The 22,391-nt window shown below is 38.9% G+C and overlaps 1 protein-coding gene across 1 annotated transcript in view; it reads left to right on the top strand.

Annotated features, from left to right (window-relative positions):
• The first annotated feature begins 3,276 nt into the window (after nt 1–3,276).
• ENPP1 (ectonucleotide pyrophosphatase/phosphodiesterase 1) overlaps nt 3,277–22,391 on the top strand; it is a 98,145-nt gene continuing 79,030 nt past the window's right edge. The window contains exon 1 of the mRNA XM_036766969.1: nt 3,277–3,508. Within this exon, the coding sequence (XP_036622864.1) occupies nt 3,296–3,508 (213 nt within the window). The 5' untranslated portion in view covers nt 3,277–3,295. The remainder of the gene's footprint in view (nt 3,509–22,391) is intronic.

Here is a 22,391-nt window from a genome sequence, read left to right as displayed (position 1 = left end):
CCCGGTGTGTCGGTACTTTGGGGTGTCGAGCACCTCTCACCCCAAACCCTCATCAATATCAGCTCCAATATTGAAGAGATGTTTGTAAATTCTCAAAACAAAATTAATGTAATTTCAAAATGTATATAAATATATGTGCATTTATATAGCTTTGCTCTTTACAAAGCACATTTGCATATTGGATGACTAAAAATTAATATTATTTTACCAGCGTATCTGGGTTCAGGGAGAGGAAGCAATGTGGTACAAGTAGAGTGCTAGATTGTGGCGTTAGAACACCCAAGTTCAATTCTCATTACTATAGTGCCTAGTACAGTGCCCGATACAGTAAGTGTTATAGAAGTAATAGCTTCTTTTCTTTCTTCTTTTTTTTTTTTTAAACTATTGCTGCTACCTGGGTAACCTTGGGCAAGTCACTTAACCATTCTTGCTCATCCATAAAATGTAGGAGTTATCTCCAATAACTCAGGGATTTCTCTGTTTCGATCTGCATAGTATCCCTAGAAAAGGAGTTCTTAACCTGGGGTCCATACACCACGAACTGGGATATGGAGGGGGAAAATGGTGAATCTTATTTTTACTACATCTACCTGAAGTTCGGGGCTAAGTGGTGCAGGCCCAGCCTAAAGTCAAGAAGATTCATCTTCCCTGAGTTCAAATCTGACCTCTGATATTTACTAGCTGGGTGACCCCCTGGGAGAGTCACTTCATCCTGTTTGCTTCAGTTACCTCATTTGTAAAATGAGCTGGAGAAGGAAATGGCAAACCACTCCAGTATCTTTGCCAAGCAAGCCCTAAATGGGGTCAGGAAGAGTTGGACACAACTGAACAACAAAAGACCAAGTTTGACATTTCCTTCATCATTTAAAAAATTGTGAGAAGATACTATTGGATTTCACCAAACTACCAAAGAGGCCTTTTACACAAAACAGGTTAAAAACCAGGGGTTTTATGAGGTTCAAATGAGATGATGGCTGCAAAGTATACTACATAAATGCCAGTTATTATTATTGTTATTAGTCTACCATTACCAGGTCTCCAGTCTGCTGATGACTTCTTCCCTGTGCCTTCTGTTGCACTCCTGCTTGGCTTAAGAAATATTTATACAACAATAGATGTGGTGATAAAGGTTTAACTACGAGGATCTCCTGGAAAAAGAAAATAATTCATTTAGGAATGCTTTTAAATGTAATCTATATTAACACTTTCTTGGGTCTAAACAATCAACAGAACAATAAATCAAGCCCTCATATGCAACAATTACCTACTTTTGAGGTGTAAATGCTCATACTGAAAGTTTAAGGAAAGGTGGTAAAGGCTGTCTCTAGCATACCTCAGTTTAAAAACAAAACAAACAAACAAACAAAACCTGCTCCAGAGTTCAGTTCACTGCCTTTCACTTGGTGCATGTTTAATAAGGACTTGCTGAACTTAAATGACTTCCCAAAGGGCTGGAATCAAAGCTGCTTTATGAGCCTAAAAGAAAATCATCTTGGCTCATTTTAAATTTGCCCAACTGGATCATACTTTATTCCCATTATGTGTCATTTGGGAAATTCATGAACCCTGAAAGGACAAATATTTATCATCCTTAAGGATAATCGAAAGAATATGCTACAGGCTCTGAGAGTTGTTCCCAAAAAAGGGGCAAGAGGGGTTAAAGAAGCTATATTATTCTTAGGCTACATTAAATTAAAATCACTTGCCCAGGGCTAACTAGATTTTGTGGCAAGGTTTGAATCCAGACCTCCTGACTTTAAGTCCAGCATTTTTCCATTGTACCATATACATGAAGTAGCATCTATAAGATTTTATTTTAAAAGCTGACTCAAGTTCATTGCAGATGTCACCCACAGAATGCCTTTTGATTCCACTCTTGTGGAATCACTATTGTCATTATCCAATAAATTATCTTGTACCAGGAAGAGCAATAGAAACCTAAAGAGGGTTAGTCTCTTCCCCAATGTCACGTAACTTGTTAGTGGCAGACCAGGACTAGAAACCAGCTCTTTGAAGTTCTGCCCAGTATTCTATCCTCTTTTTCCCCCTCTGTTCAGTAGTCTGGAAACATCAGAAAGTGTCTCCTCTTTGGTGAGACTGTGGTGTAGTAGCAACTGTGCTGTACTTGGAGAAGCCAATCCTACTTCTGACAGTAGTTGTGTGACCACGGGCAAGTTATTTAAGCACTCTAAGTTTCACTTTTTTCATCTGTAAAATATAGATAATAATATCTGTAATAGCCAGAGACTGTGCCCTCATCAATATGGCTGTCGAAAAGCCTGAACTGTCAGCAGGCATTGTTTTAAGGATGCACTGGCAAGTCTGAGTCTGCATTATACACGTGGTCTTTGTTACTGATGGGCAACTACCCTATGAAAGCTGCAGAAGCTAGTTGAAGAAACCCAAAGAAAAGAATGCTTCTCCCAGCCTCTTGAATCCCCGCTGCAAATACTGTTTTTTTTTTCCTTTTGTTAAAATACCAAGGGAACCAACTTGAGTCACTGTTGGTCCAATATCAAAACGTCAGCCACAGGAAGGGACAACATGTCACTTTAAAATTTCCAGCATATTAAGTTTAAAAGGACCAGCATGTGAATCCACTAAACAAAACAACAAAACGGGAACTACACCAAAACCTTGGGAGTCTGTATTTCCCAATAGACTGGTCCCTTCCAGCTCTAAATCCTTTGAGCCTATGATCTTAATGATGAAACCCAATGTTTTCTTCATCACAGCCTCTATTTCTATTTAGGAGGGAAAAGAGAGCAGGGGATGTCTGCCTCCCACCCATTCTAGTTTCCCTACAAAGTCACACAGGAGAGTCCTAGGCTTGTTCTCCTGTTCACTTACAAACAGCATCCATCCATCCTCCTCTTTCTCCACTCGCACTATTTTGGGGCCACATGATCTCATGCCCTCTGCAGACCACACTATGCAATTCAGGCAATACTAAGGTAGTTTAGCAGGGCGATTCCTGCAAGTCTTCAGATGGTGCCCAGGGTGGGGTGCGGGGAAAGGCTTTGGGGGAAGTTAAAGAGACACACACGTAAAATACCCAAAATAACCCAACAGCCAGAATGCCCGAAATCAGACAGGAAGCCAAATAATCCGGGGCGTTGGGCCGCTCTCCCCCTCACATTTTACATTATTGGCTAGGGGAAAAGAGCCAAGGGTCTGGGAGGAGGCTGGCTGAAGGAGGGGGGCGGAGTCCTTGGGGCCAGGCCGCCCTCAGTGGCTCTTATTAAAGCAAGGCAGCCGGCAGAAGAGCCTGAGAAGCGGAAAGCCTGAGCCAACCATGGAGAGGGACGGCTGCAGCGGGAGCCACCGGGGCACCAAGGAGAGCCGCGCGGGAACCGGCAAGGAGCAGGGCTATGGGGACACTGCCGGGGACCCAAAGGCGGCTGTGAACATGCTGGCTCCCCTGGACTTGGGGGACGAGCAGGAGCCTGAAAAAGGCGCGCGGGCGCACAAAGCCAAGGATCCCAACACATACAAAGTGCTTTCCCTGGTGAGTAAGGTTCTTTGGACTGTCCGGGGCCGCCCCAGTGGCCCGCCCCAGGACTCTCGGGAGCAGGTGCCGCCTTTTCTCCGCCTCCGCCTGGGGCCAGTGCCAGGCCAGCAATGCTTGCTGGAAAGGGCGCTACTCTAGCCCTGCACAGACCGTGTGATCTGACCACCTGGCTTCGGGGCAGACTGTGGGCAGGCAGGGAGACCGACAGACAGACTGACAGACAGAATGGCTGACAACACAGACTGACGGATGGACTGACAAGACTTAGGCAGACAGGCAAACTAATTGACTGAGATTGACAGACTGACAAGACAGACAGACAGATAGACTAACAGACTGACAAAACAGGCAGACAGGCAAATTGATAGACAAACTGACCGAGAGACAAATTGACTGAAAGACAGACGGACAGACTGGAGAGGCACCAGCCACAAGAGTGGCTGGCTGTCGTGCTGTCTCACTACAAATGGACTACTGGAAACATGGAGGGTTACTGTAATTACTATCATCACTATGTTAATAATTACACAGAATAATCACATCATGTATTGCCACTATTAACATGTGATTCTAACAATTTTAATATATCCTTAAAAAAAAGAAACAACTGGACCTGTGATTTCTTTACCATAGGGAGCTCTAGGTGAGGAAACTCCTCAGAGCAACAACTACTTTTCAGTTTAGCCTTAGAGTTTCCTGCATCACTGAGAAGTTGAGGGTCACACGGCCAGGAGGGTAGGTGGGAGAGGTGGGCAAGTGGGAGAGAGGTGAGACTTCAAACTAGATCTTGGTTATACCAAAGCCAGTTCTCTATCCTACTGTGTTGACTTTCAGATAAGTAGAAATATATTATACTTTCATCTAAGTATAATATATTGTATAACATATCATTAATATATTGATGTAAATCTTTTTTTTAAAGAGCTCAAGTCTTTGAATAAATATAATGACTGTTCACCACCATTCTCTTAATGAATTTGAAATATTCTTTGTGACTTGTATAGGTTTTTTAAAAAAAGAAATTGACTTGTGAAGACTTTAAAGAAAATGATTAAACAGAACACCATCACCTTGGAGTTAAATCTTGAGTAAGCCTAGAAAGGCTGAAGTTTTCTAGAAAGTTAACACAACAGGCAAGGTTTTTGATGGGTTTAGTACTGAGTACATTTTTTTTTGGCCTTTCTCCTGTTTTGGTATCCTTTGGTAAACAAAGGTGCAGGGATAACAGGTCACTGGAGTTTTGATGCCTGTCAAGACTTTAGGCCCCTGGAGTCATGGTGTCTTAAGATAAAATTTAAGCTAGGCTTTTGAAAATATAATCATGAATTTCAGAAAGTCCTATTGCTATATCTTATTGATTACTATTTAGGAATTTCCATTTTCATTCAATATGCAAGTCAATGTTCACACATTGTAGGAATCAATGGTGTTATACTGATAGTTTTGTGACTTCTATAGCATGCTGATATATTTGTTGTTCAAGAATTGTGTCTAACTTGTGAACCTGTTTGGGGTTTCCTTGGCAAAGATACTGGAGTGGTTTGTCATTTCCTTCTCCAGCTCATTTAACAGATGAGGAAACTGAGGCAAACGAGGTTAAATGACTTGCCCAGGTGACATACCCAATAAGATCTGAGGCCAGATTTGAACTCAGGTCTTCCTGACCTCAGGACTCGAGCTCAATCCACTGCATTACTTAGCTCACTTAACTCTAGGCTATATTATTTTTCATTTTTTTTTCATCAAAGCTACTTTTCTTCTGCTTATGCTACATAATAAATGCATTAGGGAGAAAGCTTGGTATAGAGAAAACACTGCCTCTGGAATCAGAGGACGTGAGTTTCAATCTTGCCTCTGGTGCTTCCTACTTGTTTGACTTTGGAAAAGTCACTCAACCTCAGTGGGCTTGAGTTAACTCTCTGTAAAAATTTGTGTTAATTTTCCTCTGAGATTCCTTCCAGCTCTGAGCTATGATCTTACAAGAGTTACAAGACAAAATGCTATATTAGGTCTCCTTATAGGAAAGGAATTAGAGAAAGCTTTAAGAAGGCAATGACAGTTTAGTTAGGCTTTAAAAGATGGATAAATACTGTAATTCCCTGGAGAAGGGAAGGGAGGACAATGCAGATACAGGGAGCAATGTAAGGTAAGGTTTGGAAACATGAGAACCCAGTGAGTGGGGAAAGAGTAGTAGTAGTCCAGTTTGCTTAGAGCACAGAGTGTATGCAAGGGAGTATTATGAAGAAGGAGATGGTGAAATGTTAGGTGATGATGTCACATAAAGATGGATTGTAAAAACTATTTAACACTTATCTTATAAGCTACTAGAGGTCAGGGACTGTTTTTTGGTTCGTCTTTGTATTTTCTGTGCCTTATACAAAGTAGGCACTTAATAATTGCTTGTTGTATTAGAGTGGGGGTGGGGTGGGAGGGAACTTCATGCTGAAAAGGAATTTGACTTAATGCACTTGGCCTAAAAGGGTGGAAATAGTGCCTACCGGTGAGAGAAGCAGATTTAGGGTTAATATAAAGGGGGAAAGTTCTAGAAACACCTTCCTAACAGGATTTATCCCAAAGTTCTATGGTCTGTCTCTGAACATATCCTACTCTGGAATAGAGGCTGAATGACCACTTGTTGGTGATCTCATTGAGGGAATTCTTGGTGGTTTACAAGCTGGACTAGTCTCCAATTTCTAACTCTGAATTTGTGAGATAAGTTTGGAAAAATAGGGTGGCACCATATTGTGGAGGATATTAAATGTCAGGCAGGGGAGTTTGAACTTAATTTGGTGGACAACAGGGAAGCGCTGAAGATTTCTGAGCAAAGAGTAAGACAATTCCTAGGTTCAGGTATAAGAAAGATTATTCTAATAGCAATATGCAGGTACGAAGTGGGAGATGGGATGCCCTGTAACTAATTCATTGCAGTATTTCAGGGGTGATAGCAGGGAAGGTCTCTATTAGGTTGGAGCCAACGGGACTAGAGAGGAGGGAAGTGGGATGGATGTGAGCAATAATGAGGTAGAATTGACAGAACCTGATAATAGAACAGATCTGAGAATTGAGGAAGAGGGAAGAGTCTCAGATAATTCTAATATTCTGAATATAAACCAGGCGAATAGATTTGTCATAAACAGAAATAATGAAGTAAGAAGAAGAAGTTTATGTGGCAGAAGATACTGAAACTCATTTTTGAACATGTTGAAATTGAGGTATTAGTATGACCTCCGGGTGGAGAGCTGTTATAGGTTGTTAGAAATAAGAATCTGAAGCTCTTAAGTGAGGTCAGGATCAGAGATAAAGTTTTGGGAGTTATTTGCTCAAAGGGGAGTAGTCATGGGTGAAAGGGAGAGTATATAGAGAGAAGAAAAGAGGACTTAGGACAAACAAGCCTTCATGGCACAGCCATAATCAAGATGTTTGGGAAGAAAATGAGGAGCCAGCAAAGGAAACAGAAGAGTTAAAGAAAGAGAGAGAGAGAGAGAGAGAGAGAGAGAGAGAGAGGTTATAAGTAATAAGGGTTTACTGAAACCCTTTATGTTTAGGAAGTATTCATGTTGTCAAGCACATAATATAAAAAGTATTTTTTATTAATTTATTTATTTTTAGTTTTCAACTTCCATTTCCACAAGATTTTGAGTTCCAAATTTTCTCCCCATCTCTGCCCTCCCCCCACCCCAACATGGCATGATTATCCCTTCCTCCATTCTGCCCTCCCTTCTATCACCGCCCCCCCCATACTCTTCCCCCTTACTTCCTTGTAGGGAAAGATAGATTTCGATACCCCATTGCCTGTATATTTTATTTCCCAGTTGCCGGTAAAAACAATTTTTAACATTTGTTTTTAAAACTTTGAGTTTCAAATTTTCTCCTTTCTTCCCTCCCCACCCACCCTCATGGAGAAGGCAAGCAATTCAATATAGGTTATACATATGTAGTTATGCAAAACACTTCCGTAATAATCATGTTGTGAAAGACTAACTATATTTTCCTCCATCCTATCCCACCCCCCATTTATTCTATTTTCTCCATTGACCCTGTCTCTTTTCAAAAGTGTTTGCTTCTGACTAACCCCTCCCCCAATCTGCCCTCCCTTCTATCATTTCCCCCTTCCACTTCCTCCCTATTTTCCTGTACAGTAAGATAGACAATTGAGGGTGTATGTTATTCCCTCCTTAAGTCAAATCCGATGAGAGTAAGGTTTACTCATCCCTTTCACCTCCCCCCTCTTCCCCTCCATTGTAACAGCTTTTTCTTTCCCCTTTTATGTTAGATAATTTACCCAATTCTATCTCTCCCTTTCTCCTTCTTCCAACATATTGCTCTCTCACCCTTTAATTTTATTTTTTAGATATCATCCCTTCATATTCAACTCACCCTGTGCCTTATATCTATATCTATAATCTATCTATTCCCTCCAACTATCCTACTACTGAGAAGTTTCATGAGTTACAAATATCATATTTCCATGTAGGAATGTAAACAGTTCAACTTTAATAAGTCCTTTATGATTTCTCTTTCCTGTTTACCATTTCATGGTTCTTTTAATTCTTGTGTTTGAAAGTCAAATTTTCTATTCAGCTCTGGTCTTTTCATCAAGAATACCTGACAGTCCTCTATTTCATTGAAAGTTTATATTTTCCCCTGAAGTATTATACTCAGTTTTTCTGGGTAGATGATTCTTGGTTTTAATCCTAGCTCCTTTGACTTCCGGAGTATCATATTCTAGGTCCTCCAGTACCTTAATGTAGAATCTGCTAAATCTTGTATTATCCTGATTGTGTTTCCACCATACTCAAGTCGTTTCTTTCTGGCTGCTTGCAGTATTTTCTCCTTGACCCAAAAAAAAGTATTTGTTAAAAGCTTTGGAAAAGTCAAGAATGATGACAACTGAAAAATGACCATTGGATTTAATGCTCAGGAAATGCTTAGAGATGTAGCATGATAGAGACTTGATTGTAGAGAATTGAAGTAGTGATGAAGAAAAGACATCAGGTGTAGGCAACTTAAATAACATTGGAGAAGAGTGAGAGAGAGAATGGTAGCTTACTAGGATAGAAAGGTAAGTGGATGGTGGAACTGGGGAAACCTGTGCATATTTGTAAGAGAATAGCAAGGAGATGATGGCAAGAGAGAGACAGAGGATGAGTGCTGGAGCAAGATTCTAGAGGAGGTGGAAGACAATAGGATTAGGGAATCAGGGAGGGTTATTAGGGAAGACAGGTGATGATGTTGAGAAAGTTTGAGAGGTAGAGGAGGTACCATGAAGGAATTCACATAAGATAGCTTCAGATAGACTATTTGCTGTAAAAGTAGGTGGGGAGGGGTATAGGATAGGGGGCACAAAGGAAAAAAAAGTTGGAACAGTTGCTGAAGGGAATGAGACAAGAACTGTTATATAATGGTGAGGCCCTGCTGAGGCTCTGTACCATGAGTTTAGTACCATGAAGGCATTATATTTCTTATGCTTTACTCACCATTTGATATATTCAGTTTTGTAAACTTGACTAAAATATCCCCACATTTACAGGTTAAGCAAGCAGGAGCAAACCCCAGCTTGTAGGGTGGTGAGTATTTTCAGAGTCATATACTTCAAATCATGCTTGGAAAAAATCACAGTTTAGTGCTATTAGTGATATGCTATAGTGACGCTATTGTGCCGTAACTATAAGATACTTCAGAGGAGGAATTCTTAACTTTTTTTGTGTCATGGACTCTTGTCAGTCTAGTGAATCCTGTGGATCTCTTCTTAGAATAACATCATTAGATACAGCAAATAAAACACAGTATTACAAAGGAAACCAAAAGTTAGTGAAAACAAAGATATACTTTTTCCCATTCAAGTTCTTGAATCCCCCTGAAATTTGCATGTGACTCTAGGTTAAGGATTCTTGCTCTAAAGGTTTCTTTAGAAAATACTCACATGTTCAACAGATGGTCTTGACTAAGAGCCCATGTAGCATAGTAGATAACATTGTACATGAAGTCAAAAGACCTGGGCTCAAATCCCACCTCTGTCACCTGCTATATGACCTTGGTAAATCATGTTATTTCTTTGGGATCTCTCATTGGTAAAGTGAGCAGATTCAGGTCAACTAGATATTTATTAAGTGCTTACTAAAGCCACAGCAATGTCCTTGGTGGGCACGAGCAGGCTATAGCACATTTCAAATGAGGAACTGGGCAGAGGAAGTGGCAAAAATGTTGTCATCAGAGAAATGTATGACTGAGGGAAAAAAAGATTGGCTTGTTATATAATGAGATAGATGGATAATTGAAGGATGGCTCCATTGCCATCCTAGAAATATCAAGAGTTCAAGAGCAGATTTATAAGAGGGTATGGACAAGACTTGGAGAGGTTGAGCAGACATAGATGGTTTATGATAAGCATTGTTGACAGGAATAACTGTATTGATGAGATCACAGATCCACTGAGGTACAGAAGTTATATGGTACAGGTATACAGGTCTATTCAAGGCCCTGAGCTATGTGATGGTGTGAATACAAAGACAAAACTGACATGGTCTCTTCCTTCAAGGTGCTTATATATTCTACTATGGGTGGAGTTGGCTATAAAATGTACACAGATAGGCATAAATTCAGGCAAAGTTCTTTTGGAATACTTAAAAAGAGGGAAAGAAAATTTCAATTGGGGAGTATCAGGGAAGAGTTGGTACCTGACCCTTGAAAGAAGATGAAGATTCTAAAAGGTAGAGGCCTTAGGAACTCAGAGTTGGCAAGGCCAACTCCAAGGCCAATCTGGTCCAAGAATAAGTCCTTCCATTCTCCACATTCTCCAATGTGTTCATCCAGCTTTTGCTTATAAGCTTGTTGACACATGCATTGCCAGAGCTAGTTCAGTGTTTAGGAGGCTCTGAAGGAAAGTGCGGGAGAGAAGAGGTACTATACTGCCTACCAAACTGAGTGTCTACAAAAACATTATGCTGACCTCATTGTTGTATGCCTGTGAAACCTGGACAGTATACCAGCAACATGCCAGGAAACTGAAATGGTTCCTTTTGAATTGTCTTAGGAAGATTCTGAAGATCATCTGGTAAGATAAGGTACTGGACCCTGAGGTCCTTTCTCAAGCTAAACTTTCAAGCATTCAAACTCTATTGCAGAGAGTACAACACTGATGGGCTGGCCATGTTGTTCAAATGCCAAGTGTACGTTTGCCTAAAAGACTATTTTATGAAGAATTCATATGAAGCAAGCACTCACATGGAGGTCAGAAGAAATGATACAAGGATACTCTCAAGGTCTTTCTGAAGAACTTTGGAATTGATCGTGAGACATGGGCAAAGGACTGCCCAGCATAGTGTGCTTACAACAAAGAAGGTGCTGTGCTCTTATAAGCCAAGCAGAATTACAGTAGCTCAAAAGAAACGTGAGATGTGCAAATTGAGAGACAACTCCACTGCAAATGTTCACGTGGACTATTTGTGCCCAACCTGAGGTAGAACCTTCTGAGCTCATTGGTCTGATCAGCCACAGTCAGACACACTGTATACACTGACTCCAACATAGTGATATAGTTTTGGACCTCTTTGAGAATGAAGGACAACAACTATAAACCTGTTGTGAAGAGGAATCTGCTACCATGGCAGCCTGTTCCACTCTGGAACAGTCTGGACAGCTCTAATTGTTAGAATGTTTTGGCTTCTATCAAGCCTTATTCTGCCTCTCTGCTGCTTCTATACATTGCTTTTAGTTCTGCTTTCTGAGGCTAAGCTTGGTTCCTCTTTTATGTCATAGTTTTTCAAACACTTGAAGACAACTATCAGTCCTCCTTTTCCCCTCTCTCACCTCGGTAGAAAAAAAATTCTTGTAAACAAATATGCATGATGAAGCAAAAAATAATTACCAAATTGTTTACATCTGAAAAAAATGTCTTATTTCACACCTTGAGATTATGACCTCTCTGTCAGCAGAGTCACATGCTTTATTATCCCTTTTTTCAAAATATGGTTGGTCATTGCATTAATCAAACTTTTTTAGTCCTTTGTTTTTTTTCTTTAGAATTTTATTATTGTATAAATTATTCTCCAGATTTTTCCCACTTTACTCTGCATCAATCAATAAAATAATCTTCCCCAGTTTCCCTAAAACTGTGCTTTTCTGTATTTCTTTTAGTGTAGTAATATTATATTCGTAACTATGGTTTGTTTAGTCATTCCCCCAAATCATTTGATTTAGCAATCAAGAGATAAGCAGTTCATCTGTGAAACTGAAGAGGAAAATAGAGTGACCCATTGAGTAGGCAGCAAGATCAAGTGAAAATATTGTATTTTATACCAATGAAGACCTGACTATGTTTTTTAAGCAGAGAGGGATCCAATGGATAGAGAGATTGAAGCTGATGGGTGAATAATATGAAAGGTTCCCAAAAGACACAGAATGGGGGTCAGTTTGAGGGCAAAAATAAAGAGGTTAACACCATTTCTATTATGAGTGGCACAAAAGAGGATGAGTAAATGTGTTGACAGGTTTGAGGTGTAGGATAGAAAGATAGGCTCATGAAAACAGCCTTAATAGCCTCTAAGGTCTTTTTCAGTTCTAAAATCCTGTAATCCTAAAATATTATACCTGTAGATTTTTTTTAAAAAAAATCCTTTTAAATTGAGTTTTCTTGTCTAATGAAAAAAGTATTAAAATGGAAGATGGAAGATTTATGTTCTTCTCTATCACTTACTAGCTGTGTGACTTTTGGCAAGGTATTTTAGCTTTCTAGACTTCAGTTTCTTCATCTGAAAAATTCAGGGGTTAGAACATATATCACTTGGGTCCCTTCTATCTGTAACGTTTTGTGGTTTTCATTTGGAAAGTACTTTTAATTATCTGTTTTACAAAGGGGAGAATAAGGCCATAGGATAGTTACTTTAGAGCTGAAGGAACATTTTGAAGTCTTCTAGTCCACTCCTTTCATTTTAAAGATGAGGAAATTAAGATCCAGCATTACATAGGTAGTAGATAGCAGAGTTGGGTTCAAACCCAGGTCCTCTGCCCCCCAAATCTTGTGTAGCTTGCCAAAGCCAGGCCCTCAATATGTGCACTTGATCTTATGCCCATTTCTCCAGCAGATTGCTTCCACTATCATCTCTACTGTCTCCAATCATTAGTCACTCAGTATTGGTTCCTTCCTTGTTGCCTACCAACATATCCAAATCTTCTCCATACTTAAAAAAATCCACATTAGGTCTTTCCATTTCCACCAACTAGCATTCTATATTTCTCCCATCTGAAAAAGCCATCTTCATTCAGTACCTACATTTCTTCTCCTTTCTTTTCCAAACCCTCTGTAAATTGGCTTGTGACATTATCATTCAACTGAAACTCTTCTTTTCAAAGTTACCAATGGTCTCGTCATTGTCAAATCTAATCCTCATCCTTGACCTCTCTGAAAATTGATCACTTTTTCTTCCTAGGTAATCTCTCTCTGGGTTTTTATGACTCTGCTTTTTCTTGATTCATCTCCTATCTGTTTGAACATTCTTTCTCAGTTTTCCTGGATCTTCATCTATGTCACTCTCACTAACTGTGGTTGTACCACATAGATAAGTCTTCTCTTTTCTCTTTATCATCTCTCACTTGGTCATCCTCTCCTATGGATTCAATTTTCATCTCTTCAGATGATTACCAGATTTTTTTGTTCAGCATTAGTCTTCTGAGCTCCATTCCATGTCACCAACTATCTTTTGTACTGGATGTCCCATAGGCATCTCAAATTCAAAATGTCCAGAACAGAACTCAATATCATTTCTGTTCAAATTCATCCCTCTTTTGAACTTGCTTTTTACATTGAATACAGTGCTCTTTCTCCTAATGTCCACCTGGTAGAATCTCTAGGTTCCTTTAAGACTCATCTTAAGAATGACCTTTCTGGGACCCTTCCCTTTCCCCAATTTCTAGTGCCTTCCCCTCTAAGGCCTCTTTTTATTTTCTATATATCTTTATCTTGCATCAGTTAATTTGTATATATGTTGCTTTTCCCATCTGAATGTAAATTCCTTAAGGACAGGGACTATTTTTGCTTTTTCTGTTTATCTGTGGTGCTCAAATTTGTTGACCAGTTGAGTGAATAAAAACAGTAATATGTAAAACATTTGCTTCGTTAAATTATTAAACTTGATATTATATTAAAATAACAATTAGATCCAATTTATTGGTTATCAAATGGTGGTCATTATATAGATTGTATAGATTCATGATTTAGATGTACATCAGTATGAGCAATATATTCTAGGTAAATTTTAAGCATGAAAAGCATGTAGAATGCCATATATATTCCTTCCTTTCTTTTTATTAAGATTTTTTTGATTGACACAGCATTCAGTAATCCAAGATAGAGTCAAAATATTTTGGTTATTCAGAAGGAGGAGTCTATAAAATAAGCAATAGTATCAAGGAAGGCTGAAGGGCAGTGCCAGGAAATGAAACTTGTATCTGCAAGGTTGGTTAAGGAAGGCCAATGAAGCAAATATGCTGAAAGTAAGCCAACAAGTGGGTCAAGAATGGGGCATGCAAAAAACTTTGCTTGCTGAGGGCTTCTGATCTTACAACGGTCCTTTGTCTGCATCTGCCCACACATCTCCATGTGGACTTCTGGGTCTACCTCATTTGGCCACATGTCAATATATGATGTACAGGCTGGCCTCGACATGTAAGTAAATGATTTGAATCTTCTGCCATACCACAAGGGCTCTAAGAATGAAAGATTGCTCCTACTGGGCAACCTCTTGGTTTCCTTGGAGGTCTCAAGGTACTTAACTAATACATCTATTTGGGTAATCCACCTCTGTTTAGATAAGACAATAAGGTGGCATAGTGGATGGAGTGCTAAACTTGGAGTAAGAGAGATCTGAGTTGTCTTGGACCCTTATCAGCTGTATGCTATGGGCAAGTCACTTGAAATCTCTCAGCCTCAGTTTCTCCATCTGTAAAATGGGGGTGATAATAGCACCTTCCTCACGGGGGGACTGTAGGTTATTCTAGAAACAATTAGGTAGGGAAGAATTTGGAGACTGTACTCTTCAGTTAGTAGAGTCGGATGAGGAGATTCAAGAACAAGGTAATTGGGGGTGGCAAGGAAGACAAAAACAACAGAGAGGTTTGTCAAGCCTCACCAAGTGTTTCAAAGTGAAAGGAAGTGGGGATTGTGAGGAGCAAGGGATTACCTGTGGCACTGTGGATGGCTTGGATACAATCTTTCCCAGATCAATTAGCTTCTTAATTTACCTTCCATATCAAACTATGTTGGCAAACATTTATTAAGGCCAGGGCTATGTTTCCTCTAAAAAAAATTTATTGATCAAGAGCAAATATGTAGTAATTCTTAATAAGTGAAGAATCCTTAAAATCTTAGAGTGTGACTTTTTTATTTTTGCTTTGAATTTATTTTCATTCTGAACAAGGGCCAAATAAAATGAGCATTTTCTTATAAATAGTAGAAGAGAAAAGCACATGAAATTGCAAATTATTACGTATAGCCTACTTTTCCTTTTAAATATAACAAATTCGGCATGTTACTTTCAAAACTGTACTATTTTCTGTGATTCTGTTCTTCCTTATGTTCTTTTCAAATCATTAAAAATTCTTCAAGGACCCTTTTTTTTCTTTTTTGTTTTTTGGGGATACAACATCCCTAAATTTCTAGTTCTTTGCCACCACTAAAATAGCTACTATAAAATATTTTTGTACAAATAATTCTTTTCTTTCTTTCTCTGATCTCTTTGGGGCATAGGCCTAAGAGAGGTATTTCTGGATAAAAGAATATGCACAGTTTAGTAACTTTCTTGGGCATAGTTCAGATTACTCTACAGAATGGCTGGAGCATAACATGAAACAATATTCCTTTTAACCTGGAGCCCCTCAAACAACTGTCATTTTCCTTTTTAAAATTTTGACCATCTTTGCCAATCTGGGTATGATGTGGACCTTGGAGTTTCATAATTTGTATTTCTTTGTGATTTGGAGCATTTTTTCATAAGTTTGTAGATAGGCAGTACTATTTATATCCTTTGATTATATCTATTGGGCATTGTCTCTTGTTCTTACAAATTTAAATCAGTTCCTTATATACCATGGTTATAAGTCCTTTATTGGGGAAACTTGCTACAAATATTCCTCCAGCCTTCTCCCCCAGTTAACTATTTTTCCACTTTTAATCTTAACTGCATAGGTTTTGTTTTTACAGAATCTTCTAAAATTTTATGTAATAAAAATTATTCCATTTTATATTCTATAGCCCTATCTGTCCCTTGTTTGATCATAAACTTTTTTCTAGTCTTTAGCCTTTTTCCAGTGATAGATTCCTTGTGGAGTCTGACACTAACACCAGGTTCAATTTCTATGTTTCTGTATGAGGTTTACAAAAGCACTTTTCTCACAAAAAGGCCTGTGAGATAATACTCTGCAAACACTTTTTAAAAATCACCATTTTACAGATGAGAAAATTGAAACTCACAGAGCTTATTTTACAACAGTATCCGACTCATAGCTCTCCATTACTCAATCTCCAGCAGTCCCCATGTTTTGGAGATTCTAATTTTGGATTTTTTTTATAACTGTGGGATCATAGATCTAGAATTGAAAGGGACCTCAGAGGCCATCTGGTCTAATTCCATCATTTTTCAGATGACAAAATTGAGACCCGGAGAGGTTGTGACTTGCTTATGGTCAATGAACATCTTAATGCTCATTGGGCATTGGTAATGAGCGTCAAAAAATGGAATTGATCAAGGCCCTTTCACTCCAGAACCAGTGATCTTTCCTTACCTTCGTCATTCACCCACCCCACTCTAGGTCCAAACCTCTTGTTCAGATCATTGTAATCTCAAATATTCTAACATATTTCCCTTGCTTAGAAACCTCTAGTGACTCTGAATTATCTGTGCAGTAAACTCCAAAGATCTTGGCATTTAAAACCCTGTGGATCCAATCCCAAGCTCTTTTTCCAACTTGTGTTTCCCACCATTCTAGCAGTCAATCATATCAGACCCTTCTCACTAGCCTAAATATACTTAATTCATATTGCTTCTCTGGCCTAGAATGCTTTTGCTTTTCTTTCCTACTGTTCTAATCTCTCTCTCTCTCTCTCTCTCTTTCTCTTTCTCAGAGCCCAGATCTTACTTTCTATTCTCTCTACATTTCTTTCTTTAACTCAGGGGTATGCTGGAGTCTGCTCTTACAGACTCATGAGAACCTTCTGTTAAATTTTTAGTGTGAGGTTTTATGCATCAGAAATAGGCAAATACTACAAATTAGGGCTTGACTTATTATTACTACTAATGTATAGTCTTAAGAAAGTGATGAAGAAAAGTTAACTAATGCTGATCAAACTTAAAAGTGGGTAGCCTTTTTTTCCCCAAGGAGTCAGTTGTTAAACATTTACGAGCATACCCCTGCTTTGACTCCCATAACCCTCAATGTCTGGATATATGTCTTTTATATAGCCAGGCAACCCTATTGCTTTTGCCACTCAATCAAAGGCTACCTTGAATGGTAACACAACTATTTCACACCTGTTCACCTCCCATTTCTATTGGAATTGAAGCTCTCTGAGGGCAGGGACCATGCCTTAGAAGGTACTTGTACTCCCTTCCATGGCTAGCTAGCATTGTTGTTTTGCATGTAACATGGAAGGTGCTCAGTAAATAATGAATGATAGTAACTATCAATCAAATATTTTGTTAAATTCAACAGCAAATTTTTGAAGACTTTTCCTATATTAGATTTCTAGATTCCTTACCCAGATGTGTTTATACTGATTTAATCAAATAGGTTTAGGACTATTCAGAGTCAAATATGTTTACATTTCTTTCTTTTCTCTCTGAACTTACTGTGGTATTTCATTAAGAAACTCCTGTCTACATCTTCTGTACATGTCTGTAGCTGTGAACGACTTTCCTTTGGGCCCTTACCAGAGGTAGAAAATGTGTTTGTGAATACCTTCCCATTTAAGCCCTACCCATGCCCCATCACCTGTTGCATAAAGACTTCTTTCAGTTGTGTTTTTATTGGCTGTTTCCACAAAGCATACTTCTTGATTAAATTCAAGGTGGCAGACTGACTGTTTTAGAAGGTGAATTTAGAAAACAGTGAGTTGGAATCAATCACCCAAATTAACTGAACACAATGTTCTTTCCACCTTTTACTTTTCTGCTTTCATTTAGAGTTGGACGGGAATAAGGAATTAAAAAAAAATAAAAACAAGGCAACTGTTGAGACAAGAACAACCATGTAGGAGCAAACTTTTGGAGACCTGTAATTCTTTTTAATCCAGTTTCTGCTTTCCTTCCTTCTGAGAGTGGAATGGGGATGGGCAATCCTGAGGTGGAAGTAATATACTGCCTTTTCCTCTTCTCTCATCTCTCTTATGGGTCTAAATAAGCTTTTAACTATTTATTGCTTAGACAGTTACCTTAACACTGGAAGGACCAGGTATGTCAAATTGACCCCCAAATTTGTCTGGTTCTTTGAGAAATTCTTAAATTCTGCTCCTTCTAAGACTTTTGGGCAATGGTAGAATCGCACTCCTTGAAAATGTGACAATAATTTAACTGCAAGCAAGTATGAATTTGAGAATTTTTTTTTTTTTTTTAGTTTTTGGCAGGGCAATTGGGGTTAAGTGACTTACCCAAGGTCACACAGCTAGTACATGTGTCAAGTGTCTGAGGCAGGATTTGAACTCAGGTCCTCCTGACTCCAGGGCTGGTGCTCTACTCACTGCGCCATCTAGCTACCCCTGAGTTTGAGAATTTTGAGAGAGGTGCTAACAGGTCAGGAAGAGCAATAGTGACATGGAAAGGGCATTGGTTTTGGAGTCAGAGGACTAGGTGCAAGTCCTTTCTCTGTCACAACCCATGTGACCTTGAACAAATCACTGAACGTCTCTGAATCTCAGTTTCCTCATTCGGAAAATCAAAAGACCCTTCCTATTCAAAAAATCCATGATTATCCTTTGAATGAAGTGGAAAGAGAACTTATAGTTATCACTTCTCCTTAACCTAATCCTTTGTTTTATAAACTTTTAGCACATCAAACAGGTGTTTAAATTTCTAGCTGTTAACCTTACATTTAAGAGAATAAACATATTACTGTTAACCTTTTAATATCATGTGATATACTAATAGCAATAAATGATGACTGAAGATAGAACGAGAACAAAGAAATTTACTAATTTGATGCTCATTTTCTACTTGAAGACTTTTAGTAAAGACACTAATAAAGTTGGTTAATCAGAAAGCATTTATTAAGTGCCTACTATGTGTTAGGCTCTGGGGCTAGAAAGACAAAAATGAAACAGCCTTTGAAGTTAAGGAACTTCTTTATGGCAGATAATGTATATAATTATGTAAGAAAGAGGCTTAAGTCTGTGTTACAGTGAAAATTCTCTTAGAGCTAAATAAACTCTTTTCTGGTGATCTCCTATGAACTTGATTTACCCAAACCCCTTTGATTTATGTAATTGATTGTTTATTCTCTTCCCTGTTTGAGGTTAGAGAATCTTTTTTGCAGTTAGTAGAAAAAGCCTTGGAAGCTGGAATTACTATTCAAATTATTCTCTTTTTCTATAGCCTCTGACTGTAAAGAAGAAAATCGCTAAGGATGACCATTGCCATGATTAGAAATAACCAGTTAAGACTTGAAGTGACTTGCTCAGTCTGGCAGAAGTTCTAAGATTTTGTATAGTGTTTCCTGTTGGATTGCTTGATACCAGATGACACATCAAAATAAGTTTGAGGATAAGCTGCTGGCTCTGTCTCCTGCCTTAGAGAAATCCTTTCCCTTAATGTCCCTTGAGGACCCAGGAAAAATATCAGATATAGGAGATTGAGGGGATTGTCAGATATGTCATAATTTAGATATGGGTTTGACTAGATGACCATTGAGATCCCTATGAGCTATCATTTGATAATTTTCCCCTTGCTGCCATGAGGAATCTGAGCCTCTAGAGCTCATACATATGTTCACCAGATGTGCTAAATGCTACAAGCTTCATTTGTTTCCTTTTATTTATAACAACCATGTGCATTTGATTTGGGAGTAGGTTAGGTCTTAGAGGCAATAGTGATGAAAGCAGAGGCGGGTTGAGGATAATGGGATGTGTAGTCCTTGTCTAATAAGTACCAGTCTAAAGCTGGAGAAGAATAATTCCTTTATGAATAAGGATCATGATTTAATTGTTCCTGGTTTTTTTGGACTAAAAAATTAGAAGGAAAGAGCATAATATTGGGAGTCAGGGGACCTGGCTTTTCCTGGCTGTGTGGCCTTGGGCAAAGACTCAGCTTCCTTGACCCCATTTTCATCTGAGTGTTTGCACCAGATGCTATCCAAGGTTTCTTACAAAATTCATTGACTCTCTCTAAGGCATAATATTAAAAGATTAAACATAATCACATTCTAACAAATTTTTTTCAAAATTAGAAACTGCTTTGCGTTGCAAGTTTTCTTAAGCTACACTTTTAATTCCATGTTTATTTTTAATGTTTTTTTTAAAAGTTCTTTCTTAATTTCCATAGTCAGCTCATCTGGGAGGGAAAAACAAACAACAAATATATATAGGATTTTTCCAAGCTAGTTCCTCAGATGGTTAGCATATCTGGAACATTCATTGGAAAGCAGAGGAATCATTATATTACCAGTCAGTTGGATGTCAAATATGTTGGGAAATCTTCCCTTGTGTAATGATTGAGGTTTGGAAAAGAACCTGATAGCATCATCTGTACAACAGACTCCTCCAGCTAAAACTACAGAGTGCTTTATTCCAAGTTTTCAAAACTTCAATTTTAATTACCCAACCACTACAACTCATTCTCATCCAAGGGCATTGTGTTCCTTCTCTCCTGTACTCAAAACAAACAGTAAGGTGAGTGATATTTTGGTCTACTACTGCAAATGCAGATCACCATATTATTGGAACATTTTTGAAAGCTTGGCCTTTCTGTCATCTTTATCATTTAAAGCTCATGCTCTAGGGCTAATCTCTGAATTCCTATTTTCACTGGCAGGTCAAGTCCCCAGAGGGCTTACCACGAACCACCGCCCCAAGTTCCAGGGATAGGTCATAACCTGCTAGTGAGTCTGCCTGCCTTAAATCTCTTCCTACTCCAATCCATTTTCCACTTCATTCAGCCACTAAAATGATTTTCTTTTCCTTTTCCTTAATATTTTTTTTTTTTAGGGAGGAAAAACCACCTTTTAATAATAGAAAAGTTGTTGACTGGTGTTTCCACAATAAAGCTGTTCCACAAATCAAAAATGATAAAACAATTACACACATTTATAGTGATCAGGGACTACAGTGCAGACACCTCATTTAACACTGGGCTGACAAATTTTAGTATGACATACATGATGACTGAGTAATTGTTCCATATCTACAATGCAGAACTGAACTAGAGACCGAAAAGGTGTATTTCATGGGGTGAGTCATGTTCTCAGCCAAGGGTTGAGTTACTCTGTAACAAGCATGAAGATCTGTCTACTACCCATGTCCTTGTTACTGCCTTTCAAACCAATAGCAAAAGTATGGTTTGGTAAAAAGCCCCATTTGCATCTAAAATGATTTTCTTAAAACACTAATTCTGATCTGGTGACCCTCCCTGCTTTTCCTAACACTCAATAAACTCAAATGGCTTCCTATTGCCTCCAGGAGCACACACAAAATGCTCTGTTTGGCACTCAAATCCCTTCATAACTTGGCATCCTCCTACCTTTCCAGCCTTCTTGCATCTTACTCCTCAACATGTACTCTTCCATCCACTGACGCTAGCCTCCTGGCTGCTTCATGTATAAGATTTTCCATTTCTTGGCTCCTGGAATTCTTTCTAGTTGTTCCCTATGCCTGAAATGCTCTCCCTCCTCCATTCCAACTACTAACCTCCTTGGCTTCTTTCAGTCCCAACTAAAATCCCACCTGCTACAAGATGCCTTCCTCAGTCCATCTTGATTCCAGTGCCTTTCTTCTGTTAAACATTTATCCTGTTACATCCGTTATACCCTTTGTATATGTTTGCTTTCATGTTGCCTCCTCCCCATTAGACTGTAAGCTCCTTGAGGGCAGGGATTGTCTTTTGCCTCTTTTTGTATCCCCAGAGCTTTGCACAGTTCTTGGCCCACAGAAGACACTTAAATGTTTTTTGAATTAAATTGAAAAATTGAATCCAAAGAGGTTGGTGTGTGGTTTCCTTTTACTATGGTGCATGAATCCTTCCAGTGTGCTTTCCCCCCAGGATTATCAGTTGATATTAATTAGTCAGCTGTACTTAATTAGATTTTAGATAGAAGTATTAATAAGGCAGTATATGGCAAGAACATATGGTATAAAACAAATTCTCTTTCCAAAGTCTGTGACATACATTATCTCAGGTACATACAGAATCCAGAGGAAAGTGGGCTTAAGCTCAAAAAACACAAGTGGGTAAGTGGCTACTTGCAACTCTTAGTTGCTCTGAGTCCTTTTCTTACCTTCTTGGGGTGTTACATGAAATTCCCTTTAGGCATGGTGGAGCTTTCTGCTGGGTTCTTATAGAGTCTTGAAGTTGCTGCTTCCCACTGTGTCTGGTTTGTTTTTGGCTCCCAGTGCCACCAGTTACAGCTCTTCTAGGGCCATTGCTGCTATGCTGATGGAAGAAGTCTGAACCTTTTTAGCCCTCCAAAATTTATAAGATCCTCCTCTGGGCAAGGGTTTGGGAGAGGAGACCAAGGCTTTATTTGTCCCCTTCTTTCCTCCCCACTCCTACCACTCCTCAGAGTGGTTCCTTTCAAGAGCTTAGTTGAAATTCTTCCCTTGGAATTGATCACTGGAATTGATGCAGGGTTTTGAACTGGTCTGATATATTATACAAAGCAATCCAAAAGTATTTCTTTTGTAGTG

The sequence above is a fragment of the Trichosurus vulpecula genome, chromosome 7, assembly GCF_011100635.1.
Source record: "Trichosurus vulpecula isolate mTriVul1 chromosome 7, mTriVul1.pri, whole genome shotgun sequence".
Classification (NCBI taxonomy): Eukaryota; Metazoa; Chordata; class Mammalia; order Diprotodontia; family Phalangeridae; genus Trichosurus; species Trichosurus vulpecula.
The sequence above is the reverse complement of the archived record's forward strand: the minus strand, read 5'-3'. Positions and strand labels throughout refer to the sequence as shown.